A 13,163-nucleotide genomic window follows, 5' to 3' on the forward strand; every position below is an offset into this window, starting at 1 on the left:
CAGGGAGGAGTTAATTACTGGTGTAGAGCAACGGTCATCCATGTTAGTAATGACCAGGTCAAGGATGCTTCTACCCCTGGAGGGGGTAAGAATGAGTTGGTCCAGGGCACTGGAATTAATAAATTCCAGAAAACATTGAGAAAGTGTGTTGGTACATGAGTAATTTTCCCAGTTAATGGAGGGGTAGTTTACATGCCCCAGCATAAGGGTATTGGGTTGTACCCTAATATTTTCCAGTGTATTTAGGAATGTAGAGTGTCACTATGATTTAATGAGCTAGAAATGAATGGGATGATATTAACAGCATTATAATTTTAAACAAATTCCAGGCTCATACAGAAGCCTCTGTTAAGCTTGCATAGACATACCTGATCATGAGAGTATGGTACGCCCATAAAATTATCGAAACCATGGTATATAGGCAGAAATTCTCCATTGGCTCCATATCCAAGATGCCACTTACCTACCATGGCTGTGGCATAGCCTTGTTCTTTGAGGATCTCTGCAATAGTGGTCTCATTGTGAGGAAGTCCACCACGGGAGCCAGGGTAAAAAACCCCAGGGTAAATTCCTGAACGAACTGGGTAACGTCCAGTCAACAGGGCTGCCCTAAGGGAAAACAAAACAAGAGGAATTACTAAAATGAAGAACTACAATGTGCATTCAGTTTAGTTGCAAATTCACACAAATCAAGTGACTTACTTGCTAAGATTCTAACAGCTTCAGAGCACCATACATTCTAAAACAAAAACAATGTTCACAGACAGAATGGTGCAAAGTCCCGATAGGTAAGTTTCTCTGGAAAAGGCAAACGATCATGTATTTTCTTAAGTCTAGCCTAAATACTTTTAATGGAATTTATTGAGGAAGTATCTTAAAACAAAACAGCAAAATATCTGGAGTATATCTGCAGTCTCTAAAATGAGTCTAAATAATTACAGTATAATCCAGAGGTGAAAAAAATGAAATCAAGTATCTGAAGGAAATCTAGAGCATCCAAGTGGGTATCACTTTTCTTTAAAAGCACTACTTTGAGAAAAAAAAGACACAATTTGAAGATATATGGTGTCTTGCAAAGCACACAAATTTAAGATACATCATGAGCAGCTTAGAAGAAACACAAGGAAGTATTATTTCAAAGAATGGTAGAGAAAATTAAACACCCATCTTGTTGCAGTTCACTGGGGTCTGGTCTCCTGTCTCTTTCATAGCTGAAAAGGTCCCAAGAAGAAACCTGGTCTGCCTTAAAATTTGGGCTGTGTAAAGAGAAACCGCATTAAATAATACTTACTTACCTGTCTAATAATGACAGTATTGCATTTTTGATTTGCTTAATAAATAATAAAATACTCCTCTAAATCCAACCATAACAGAGATTTATTTTCAGAAATTTTTGCAGAGAAGACTTAATCATAAAAGGTTTTGTGAGATCTAGTAGCTTAAACTTCAGTATCTGGTTTAGTTAAATGATACCACCCATACAGGTTTCCCAAGCTTATAAATGTGTATCTTGAGTTAATTAAAATAACACTGTCTTCAGATATTAAACTGAGAATTCACATGGGCTGAATCATGCCTCAATTGCTTTCATCCCTCCATTGCAAAGACAGCATGCCTCGAGGACAATTCCATGTGAGAATGCTTCAGAATGTGTTACCTTACATAAACAGACTGTCAGAGTAACGCAGAGACCACATAGATATAAACAGTTTGTCCTCTAGACATTGCTACAACTAGAGTCCTCTTTTATTCATGCTCTTTTACTCATTCTTAAATAATTCCAGATGTACACCTGACATCCTGATTTTCTATAATACAAACTGTGATTCCCATTGCTGTAAAAGCTTCTTATGTGTGCAGGATCAAATATAGCAGAGAGACTATAAATAGTATTTCCATTTACAAGCCAAGGCCACGTTTCATTTGAGTTAATTCAGAGTTATTTGTTAGACATGAAAAGAATTGAAACAATACAGACAGTATCAAGTTGAAGCCGACAGCACAACCCTTATCAACAGCTGTGGATGAAACATATTTAGATGCATCAGATTAGAAACTAAATGTTGAGTGACTTTATGTATGAACCCTTCTGTTCCACGAGAAGGACACAGAAAAATAACGTAGGACTATTTATTTTTAACACCTTTATTGAATTATCATGTAAGACATTGGCAAACAATCATTTATATAAAAGAAAACAAGCCATATTAGCACATTCCTAGTTACAAACATTATATATTACATTTTCTGTAGAACTATCATCATTCCAACATTACAATTGCTCAATTCCTGCCTTCCCTTAAATCTCACTTGTCCTCCTCCAAAACACTATTTTTCATTTATTGTTCTCACATTTTCCATTTTATATGTAATTTGCTTCTACCCTTTCCCAAAGATCCTACTTCCATTTCTTTTAACTCTGTTACAGTAATCAATACTCTAAATACAGTTGATTTAGACTTTGATTTCCATTTTCTAGTAATTACTTTTTGGCAGCTAACAAAATTAAACTCAGCAAGGCCTTACTATGTCAAAGCAATTCCTTTAGTTAAGCCCCATTTGCTCACCCAATATTTTTGACAAAATACTCTGTAGGGAAATTTTGAAGCCTGCCAACTCATTACACTCCCAAAACTTATGTTCCCAGTTAACACTGCATTCCTCATCACATCTCCAATATTTGACATCTACCTGAGGAAAAATTATTTGGAGTTTGCTTGGAGTATAAAAATACCTTCTTTTCTAACGTCCTCTGATTGATTCCTATAGATATTGTAGAACATGTTATATGCCCTACTAATTATCCCTTTTTAACAGCAACTTCTGCTCTACATTCAACTAAAAACTCTAACAGAGCAGGTATTTCACTAAGGATTCCCCTATACCTTTCTCTTTGCCTATACTCTGATATCAATCTCTGAAAGTGAAGGCAATCTCTACCCTGAGGTTCAAATGTCTTCTTGGCCTCTTCCAATTCTTTTAATTTTCACTCTCTTCCTATTTGCTTCCAACATCTTGGTTCCTTTGCCATTCTTGTCTAGTAAATTCCAGCCCCCTCTTGGCTATTGTCTGTACCTCTAAATGCAGTCATCCTTATCAGCAAAATCTCTTTTCTCCATTCTCATATTGAATTAGTTCTTAGAATACTTTCTGCTACTTTATGAATATAATATTTTCTCTCTTTAATTTCTCCAAGTCTTTTGGGTTTCTAATACCATGATGGGAATGGACCCCATTCCTAAGTCAAAAGTATGATTAAAGTTCATGAAATTAGTATTGTTTCAATATTTGATGTCAGCCAGAAGTGCTCTTTGCATCACCCGCAATGTGCCCAGTAATGACTCCTTCTGCAATTCATATGGAGTTACATGTACTGGTAACATATCTAAATATGACTGTATATTCTTTTTTGTAAGACCCGTTGCTCCTACTGCTATTGGAACTGTCTGGGTATCTTTCTTCCACATTGCTCTCATTTCTGCCTGTAAATCCTGATATTTTATGACTTTTGTGTCGCTCTGTACGCAAGACACTGTAGTCACCAAGTGTGGTAATTTCAGTGATTAATGCTACTTTTGTCTGCTTTTCATGGACCGTGATATTTGGTTTTCTCGCATCTGTCTTTTGAACTGTTGGTAATAGGTGATCCCATGTGATGTAGGCTTCATCATTTTCTATGAAGCGCTGTCGCTCACGTCCAGTGTTTTTCAGCTACTTCAATATTATAATGTTTGCACAATCCCCAGTGCAACAGTCTTGCCACATTATTATGCCTTTCGGTATACAGTCCATCCACCATTAGTATATCACAACCAGCAACAAGGTGTGCAACTGTTTCCAATTCTGTTTTACAAAACTTACATTTGTCTGTTTCTCCCACATGTTCAATGGACTTTGTAAACTAGTGTGGATGTAGCACACCATCTTGGGTCACCAATATTAACCGTTCATGTTCTAGTTTGAATTCACCTCCCCTTAACCATTCCTGCATTTAATCCTGATCAACATGAGGTTCTTCCAGGAGTTTTCTATACTTGTAACTATATTTATGCATTTTTCCACATTTCTTACCTTCTCATCTGATCCTTCACCTTATATTCTTTCTTTTGTTTTTAGCACATTCAGTTGCTGCCTGATTTTAATTTTCTTCTGGTTTGATTTCCATTCCCACTTGACGCCAATATGCTTCTGCTAAACTAAGAAGGGAAGTCATCATAAATTTATTCTCCTCATGTTTAACAACTTTCACTATGTTTGGGTCTTGAGAGGTCAGCAGATATGTATGCAGTCCCACGACTGCAGATCTATACATGTAATCACTTTCAAGGAGGCCCATACCTCCTTCGGAAAGGGGAATATATAATCTTGGTATGACTGATTTTTATAAATCATTTGATGAGCATGAAGTATCCTTCTTGTTTTCCTGTCTAATCTATCCGACACCTTTTGGGGCCAATCAATCACTCCAAAACTGTAACTAAGGACAGGAAGAGCAAATTGGTTTATAGCTTGAATTTTGTTCCTAGATGTCAACGCTGCTTTCAGGATTTAAGTCTTCTAAAATTTTCCTTACTAAGTTTCATTTGCATTTGTTCATGTTTTACTGTTGATCCTTCATCAGTTTCTGAATAGTTATACACTCCCTCTTGCTCAAGTTCTTTTATATCACATTCTTGTTCCAAACTAATGTTTTCTTGGTGCTGTAGCTTTCCTGCTTTAAAGGTTGCTTTTGCACATTTATCAAGACCAAATAACATTCTTATATCATCTGAAAAAGTTTTCATTACTTGCAGTTGTGCTTTCAGTTCCTCTTATGATGAGCTATATAATTTTAAATCATCAACAAAGAGAAGATGAAAAGTCTTTACACTTTGTTGCTTTCTGGGAGCCACATTACAGCCATGACCTAATCTGTTAAGCAAACAGCTTAATGAGTAAAGGACAAGACAAAAGAGCAGTGGTGACATAGAGCCACCATGGAATATCCCTCTTTGAATTTTTTATCCCTGGAATAATAATTTGTCCTTTATCATGGCTTAACTGAAAAGTGGTCTACCACTATTTCATGGTCACTGTAATGTAGTTGATCAGTAAAAGGTGTATCTCATACATTTTTAAGCACTCTTATATCCATGAATGTGGGATACTATCAGATGTTTTTTTTTCTAGTCAGTCCATGCCATACATAGACTCTTCCCCCTTTTACAAATCTCCACTATGACTTTATATAACAAAATGATCCTTTGTTCATATGACTATTTTATTGTCCTTTTGTTCAATTGCAATAACTGAGTTTTCTTTTAAATGACTATAAAATCTGTTGGCATCAATTCCAGTGCATAGTTTATACGACGTAGGAAGGCAAGTTACTGGTCTATAATTTTTAGGGTAGCTTGCAGGTTCACTCTTAAGTAGGAGCATTGTTTTTCCTGTTGCTAGTCAGGTTGGTGTCTGCTTGGGGTGCGCATATAAATAGTTCTTACTCATGGCTAAATCTTTGTGCAAAGATGTTAATACTTTTCAGCAGAAGTTAGGAACTGCATCTGGGCCTGTAGTTTTCCAGTCAGAGGCTTTTCTTTGTTTTAATCTCTCTGGTTGTTACTTCATCCCATTTCCTATCCTTTACCTTTAAACTTTTTATTCTTTCTTTTACTTCTTCTATGCATTTAGCATCTTTATTATGTTCCACAGGATCTTCATAAATACTTCTCCAAATTGTATCTATTTCTTCTTTTTTGGGTGGTATTTGAATTCCTTTTACCTTGTTTCCCAATTCTCCATAAAACTTTTTGGGTCATCAATAAATTGCTTATTTTGTACTTTTCCTTCATATTTATCTGCTTATTTTCTAAGTGTTTCCGCCTGTGCTGAAATTTTTAGTTTATTTGCAACAGTGCATGACAGATCTTGATCCGTTCTAATACTGCACATTGCTTTTATCACGGCTATCTTTCTAAGTATTTTTGTTGATCTGTTCACTCTGCTATACTCTCCTAACAGTGACACTTCTTGTCTTAATTGCTTTACAGTTTTCTATATTCGATACTTCCATAATAATATTCGATTTCTCCCCTTTCTTTCCCTCACTACCCTGTGTTCTTGTGGAAGAACATTATCTGTTATTAATTTAGCTGCACGGTAATATATTCTGTTTACTTCTGTTATATCACATGGATCTCTATGGACAGTCCTAATTACTGTCTTAATTTGTTTTATCAAACTTCTAACTTTTTGGGTTTTATTGACGATCTGCAATTTATTTCTTTCATTGATCTTGCCATATCTATCTATCTCTATTAAATATAACAACTCGTCTCTTAGCTCATTTTCTTCTAAACCGAAGGCGCATTTTTTTGTTTTGCATTTCCTATAACAAAAACTTTACTCATATAGCATCTTCCTGTAGCACATTCTCTTCAATTTCATCCTGTGTCATCTGTTGCTCTGTCATATTGGAACTCACTGCCCTATCACTCCTCAACATTGACCGTCAGAATTTCCACAGTTTCGTGTTCATTCCCTTGCTGTCCAGCTTCAAGTAAACATTTATACTGGTTCCCTGTGGAAGGCTCCAAAATATCTTCATATGGCACCTGACCAATTGCTTCAGGTTCCACTGGTTTTCCCTTATTTGGATGTCCACTGCTCCATCTTGTTTTGTGCTTTCTGAATTAGATTTTCTACACTGAATCCTTCACTTCGTAGGTACTCTATGACCTCAACTTCAGTTTCTTTAACCTCTTCATTACTAATCTCCTTTTCTACTTTTCCTCTGTCTCCTTATTTTTTGTATTGTAAAGTTTTCCACATTCATAGGTTCATAGGTAGGTACTAGGCTATCAGCCCAAGGGCCTAAGTAAGCCTAGCCAACAAGGTTCCCTGGCTTACGCCACCCAGGAAAGTTAATTTCCTGTGCCCCTGTCGAGTAGAGCCACAGAAGTGATCCCCGAGGTGTATTTCCTATTTCCCATCCACTCATCAAGATTTTTCTTGAAGACTGCTAATGAGGAACTTTGCTTGACATAGATGGGTAGCTTGTTCCAAAGTATAGGAAGTCTCTGGGACAGTAATCTATCCCTCCAGCATGTCCTGTTTATTGTGGTGACAAGGTTTAGGTCCCTAGAGCATGTAGCTTGGAGGGATTGGGATTTCTTTAGGTGTAGCATGTCCAACAGCTCTGGGTTTAACATAGCTCTATATGTTAGGCAGAGATCTCCTCGGAGTAGGTGATATGCTACAGAGTAAAGCTGGAGTTTTTTGAGACGGTCAGTGTAGGTCATCTGTTTCAGGCCAGTAATCCTTTTTGTGAGGTACTTCTATGGCCTTTCCAGCTGCTGCAGATGTCTTGTGAGGTACATTCCAAAAGGGGCATTGTACTCTATAATGGGTCTAATGAGTGCTGAGTAGAGGGGAACAATGACCTCTTTTTTCCTGGATGAGAACCCTTTTGTGATGAGGTGTGCCACTTAGAAGGATTTCCTGATTACTGTGGTGATGTGATTATCAAGGGAGAGACTACTGTCCACCTGGGTCCCAAGGTCTCTTATCACACATTCAGTGTTAAGTAGACTGCCGTTTATGTGATAGCTCATGGGTACAGAGTTTTTACCAAAGGGGATGACAATGTACTTTTTGGCATTGAGCTTGATGCCATGCCTCTGACACCAGGCATCTGTCTCAGTGAGGCCCTTTTGTAGGATGTCCACATCATTTGGGGACTCGACTATGGCTCCTAGTTTGCAGTCATCTGTGAACTTCATTAGCCAGAGGCCTTCTGTATTAGCCTGTACGTCAGAGAAGTAGATACCAAACAGGAGAGGTCCCAGGACTGAACCCTGTGGTACTCCACTTGTCACTGGTTTGATGTCAGATTTGGAATCTACAACTTTTACAGTGTGGGTTCTGTCAGTGAGCCAGCTGGCAACCCATCTTGTGATGCAGGGATTTATGCATAGTTTTGTGAGTTTAGCTATAATTCCAGAATAGGGGATGGTGTCGAAAGCCTTGGTGAGGTCAAGATAAGCTGTGTGAACCACCTTACCCTCGGCTATGGCTTTGGTAACTGCCTCAAAGAAGTCAATCAGGTTCAGAAGGCATGACCTGCCTTTCACACACCCGAACTGGGTGGGGTTCAAAGTTTAGAGGTTACCAATGTCTTTGTTTATGAGTTCCATGATGATATGTTCCATGGCCTTGCTGACCAGGCTCGTCAGGCTAATAGGGCAATAGTTCACAGGATCAGTGGTGGCTCCCCCTTTGTGGAGTGAGATAACTGTTGCTGTGCACCATTCAGTGGGCAAAAAGCCTGACGTGAGACTATGATTGAACACGGTGCTTAGGTGAGGAGCCAGTTCGTTCTGAAGTTTGTGTAAAATGCAGCCTGGGATGTTGTCCGGTCCCATGGATGCTGTGTTTTTTGTTTTAGAGAGTGCAGCTTTTACCTGCATAGATGTGATTACAGGGACTCTGCATTCTTCCTGTATAGTTATGGGTCCTTTAGGGGGGTGAGAGGGGGTAAAGTTAGCACTGAACCTATCTGCCAGGATGTTGGCAATATCAGTTGGTTCTGTAATTTTTTGTGCCATTGTGCTGTAATTCGGAGCAGATCTGGGTGTTGCCATTGAGATTCTTGACATAGCTATAGAATGCTTTATGGTTGACCTTAGAATCAGTGGCGATTTTGTTTTCATAGCTAGCTTTGGAGGATCTTATAAGGGATCTCAGCTTCTTAATGAGGCTGACCAGGGAGCTCCTCTACTCATGGGATTTTACTCACTTTTGCAACAGTTTCTTCCTTCTGTTGTAGAGTTTGTTTATGGCAGGGTATCACCAGATCGGCTTCCTTTTTTTGGAGGATAGCGTCTTCGTTCTGTTTGGGATAGCACGATCCATGCACTCGTGTAAGTGCTTATAGAGTGCATTTGTGTAGGATTCAGCAGTCATAACTGTATTTTCCATCTGCATGGGTGTCATGAAGTTCGCCACTTCTGTCTTACGAAGCATGAAGTTGGCTTTGGAGAAATTTTTTCCCATGGTTTCCTTAAAGGTGGGTGGGGGTGGGATGCAGATATCTAGGGTGATTAGCTAATGGTCGGATCTGACCAATGAGGAGCTGACTACAGGTGTGGAACACCGGTCACTCATGTTGGTAATGACTAGGTCTAGGATATTGTTGCCCCTGGTGGGGGTGTGGATAAGTTGATCCAGGGCATTGGAATTTCTGAATTCCAGAAAGCATTGAGCAAAGGAGTTGGTACATGAGTAGTTTTCCCAGTTAATGTTGGGGTAGTTGAAGTGGTCCATTATCAGGATGTTTGATTGAACCCTAATATTTTCCAGTATATCAAGAAAAGAGGAGTGGGATTCCTGGGGCATGGTGGGGGATCTGTAGTAAACTACAATTTGGATTGCAGTTTTGCCTAGAGTTAGTTGCACTTGGATAACCTCGAATGCATTATGCTGCGCAACTAGCCTGGAGGTGTGGATATCCTTTATGAATATGGACACACCTCCGCCTTTGGTGTTCTGGTCCAGGTTAGATGCCCAAAAAGTGTGGTATGAGTTATAGCCTGGTAATGCAGGGGTGCTCTCTAGAGCATTGAACCAGGTCTCAGTCACTGCACAGATATCGATGATCTCCATTTTAAGGAGTGCCTCTAATGAGTGCGTTTTAAGATTTAGACTTCTAGCATTGAGTAGGATTCCTTTGCCTGTATTTCTCTTCAAATATCTTTGGTGCTGCTCTTTTCGTATTGATTAGTTTTGCTATCTCTTTTGCATAGATATTACACCATATTAAATCTCTTTTTCCTTCCCATGTTCATATTTCTTCTTCAGATGTCTCCTGATCTTCCTGTTTGTCCTTATTTTGGTGGTTCGTTCCATCATGTTGTGATGTATCTGTGTTAGACCTTCTACACCAAATCCTTCACCTCGCAGGCACTCCATAACTTCAACTTATATTTTTTTAACTTCTACTTTACTAATCTTCTTTTCTATATTCCCTCTTTGTGATATTTTTTATTGTGAGTTTTTCCATATTTGGATGCCTTTGCCTGTATTTCTCCTTGAATATCTTTGGGGCTTCCTTCTTTGCATTAATTAATTTGCCTTTTGCCTTTGCATAAATATTGCACCACATCAAATCTTTCTTTCCCATGTCCGCATTTCTTTTTATACTTTTCAAAAATCTCTAGATTTTGTTGTTTATATTTTCACACTTACTCAGATGCTTCTTTTTCCAAACAGATCAAAGTTTCTTGGTCTATATACTGTTTTTTGCAAATCTGTTGTATTAATGAATTAGAAGTTATGTACTTACCATAACGTTCCATCTGAGTAGGTGGATTCATTTGTCTGCAACCAGTGGGTTATGGATCCGATATCGTATCCGAACCGGCATGGTTATCCAGCTATGGATCCAAGCTCTTAGCTCCTCCCGTCATCCATAATGCCCTGCTTTCCCTACATGACCTCAGATCGAGTTTGCCCTGAATCAAAATACCCTAGAAAAGGGTAACACATAATATGCAGGAAACTGACAAGGCCAGGGGGATAGGAGGGTGGGATGGTTGCAGACAAATGAATCCACCTACTCAGATGGAACGTTATGGTAAGTACATAACTTCTAAATCTGAAGTAGGAGATTCATTTGTCTGCAACCTGTGGGACAGAGTCCCCAGCTACCTGAATCTTGGGCGGCCGTCATGGAAGGATATTCGAGCACCGGAGCCAAAGGATGCTCTACCTCTAGATGTGATATCCAGCTTGTAATGAGAAATAAAGGTATGAGATGAAGCCCAAGTGGCTGCTGAACAAATGTCATCCAGAGGAATCCTAGCTTTAAAGGCTGCTGAGGTAGAAACTGACCAGGTCGAATGGGCATGGACTCCTCCCAAGGGCCTCCCAGAAGCTTGGTAAGCTAAAAGAATACACTGCGAAATCCATCGTGACAAGGAGACTTTGGAAACTGGCTTACCCAGATTGAATTTGGCAAAGGAAATGAACAACTGGTCGGATTGCCTATGACCAGCTGTCCTGTTAAGATAAAAAGAAGCTGCCTGTGAACATCCAAGGAATGCAGCTTGTATTCACCCTTGTTCTGATATTTAGGAAAGAAAACAGGGAGGTTAATGGACTGATTAATGTTTGCTTCTGAAGCTACCTTAGGAAGAAAGGAGGGATTGGTCCTGAGGTATACGCGGTCCGGATGGAAGACCAAGTAAGGAGGCTTCATGGATAAGGCTTGAAGTTCCGAAACTCTTTTGGCTGAAGTAATGGCTACTAAAAAAAGCAGTCTTGAGGGACAAGAATTTAAGATCTACTGTGGCCGCAGGCTCGAAGGGGGGAGCGGTCAAGGCCTGAAGAACCAAAGAAAGATCCCATGGTGGAACCGTCTGCTTGATAGGGGGTCTAAGGAGAAAGGTGCCTTTTAGGAAGATTTTACATGATTTGGTGGACATAAGCGATCCAGAGTCATGACCAACATGATAGTGAGAAATGGCCGCAAGCTGCACTTTGACCGTGGAACTACTGGCACCATCATTAAAAAGAGTGGTTAGGAAGTCTAGCACCGAGGAAGGGGAACTGTGAAGGATCTAGACCCTGCCGCTCCTACCAAATGGAGAATCGTTTCCATTTACTGCGGTAAACTTTTCTGGTAGATGGTTTATGAGCCGCTACCAGGATGGCCTTAATGGGGGACGAGATACCGGGAGTCCTAATTAGGAGTGGAACTGGAGCAGCCAAGCAGTTAGCTTCAGGTTGTCCAGATTCGGAGTTGGTAGGTTCGATGGGTGTGATATCAGATCCGGAATGGGATCTAGAATCCAAGGTGGATTCACCGAGTAAGACCTTAGGTAAGGGAACCAGATCTGTCGAGGCCAGAATGGGGCAATGAGGATCATTCTGCACCCCAACTGAGAGGCTTTCTGAAGAACCTGGAGCATCAGAGGCAAAGGGGGGTAAGCGTAAAGAAGACCGGGAGGCCAAGCATGCACCAGAGAGTCTCTCGGGGAATCCCCTGGAGGAGGGATTAGAGCAAAAAAACAGTCGCACTTGGTGTTTAAGGGAGACGCAAAGAGATCACAACAAGGAGTTCCTCACCGTGCGAAGATACGTTTCGCTACTTGAGCATTGAGAGACCACTCGTACGGGGACAGAATGGTGCGACTGAGCTTGTCCACAAGGATGTTGGACCGACCCGGAATATGCGTTGCGATGAGATAGCGGTTGGTGGAGATCACCCATTCCCACACTCTCATGGCTTCTCGACATAAAGGATAAGACCTGGTTCCCCCCTGTTTGTTGATGTACCAGACCACCGACATGTTGTCTGACTGAATCGCAAATTTTTCCAAGGGAAGAAAGGCCTGAAGTGCTCGCAACGCCACGAGCTCTGCTCTCATCTCTAGAACACTGATATGCAGGGAGGTCTCTGAGTCGTTCCACGTGCCTTGGACCGTCCGGCCTGCAAAATGCCCCCCCACCCGAGGCGGGAGGCGTCCGTGGTCACCGTGGCGAGAGGGGGAGAAGCACAAAAGGGGCGGCCTCCGTGGAGATCCTGTGAATGGAGCCACCACAAGAGGGACCGCTTGCAAGCCTTGCTGATTGCAATGGGATGATGCAGAGGTAGAGCAAGGTAAGACCACTGAACTTGAAGTGTCCACTGAAGGACCCGCATGTTGAACCTGGCGAGTGGAAGAAGAGATATCGCTGCCGCCATGGACCCTAGAGCCCTCAGGACCAATTCTGCCAGAACTGAGCTGGAGTGGAGGATGGCCCGCACCTGGAGTCGCAGATTCCGAACTCTGTCGGCTGTGAGAAAGGCTCTTAACTCCCTCGTGTCTAACCTGGCACCTATAAAATCTATCAACCGAGTAGGGGCCAGGTTGGATTTTGCTACGTTTATCGTGATGCCCAGGCGGGGAGCTAGATGAAGATAGGAGTCTCTCGCCAAGGATAGTAGATGCCTTGTTGGGGCGGTAAGAAGCCAGTCGTCCAGGTACGGAAAGACCTGCACCCCCTGAAGCCTCAGGTGGGCCGCAACCACTGCTAATACTTTGGTGAACACCCTGGGGGCTGTGGTGAGACCAAAGGGAAGGACCCTGAACTGTTAGTGACTGGCTCCCAGCCGGAAGCGAAGAAACCTCCTGGAACGCCTG

General features: G+C 41.0%; 1 protein-coding gene across 1 annotated transcript in view; it reads right to left on the bottom strand.

The window, feature by feature from the left end:
- The window catches only part of LOC122815807 (arylsulfatase A-like), a 294,200-nt gene that overhangs the window by 244,577 nt on the left and 36,460 nt on the right, over positions 1–13,163 (bottom strand). Inside the window, exon 2 of the mRNA XM_044088606.1 lies at positions 369–609. Coding sequence (XP_043944541.1) covers positions 369–609 — 241 coding nt within the window. The remainder of the gene's footprint in view (positions 1–368; positions 610–13,163) is intronic.

The sequence above is a fragment of the Protopterus annectens genome, chromosome 11.part0 (assembly GCF_019279795.1).
Source record: "Protopterus annectens isolate FY-2018-M chromosome 11.part0, PAN1.0, whole genome shotgun sequence".
Classification (NCBI taxonomy): Eukaryota; Metazoa; Chordata; order Ceratodontiformes; family Protopteridae; genus Protopterus; species Protopterus annectens.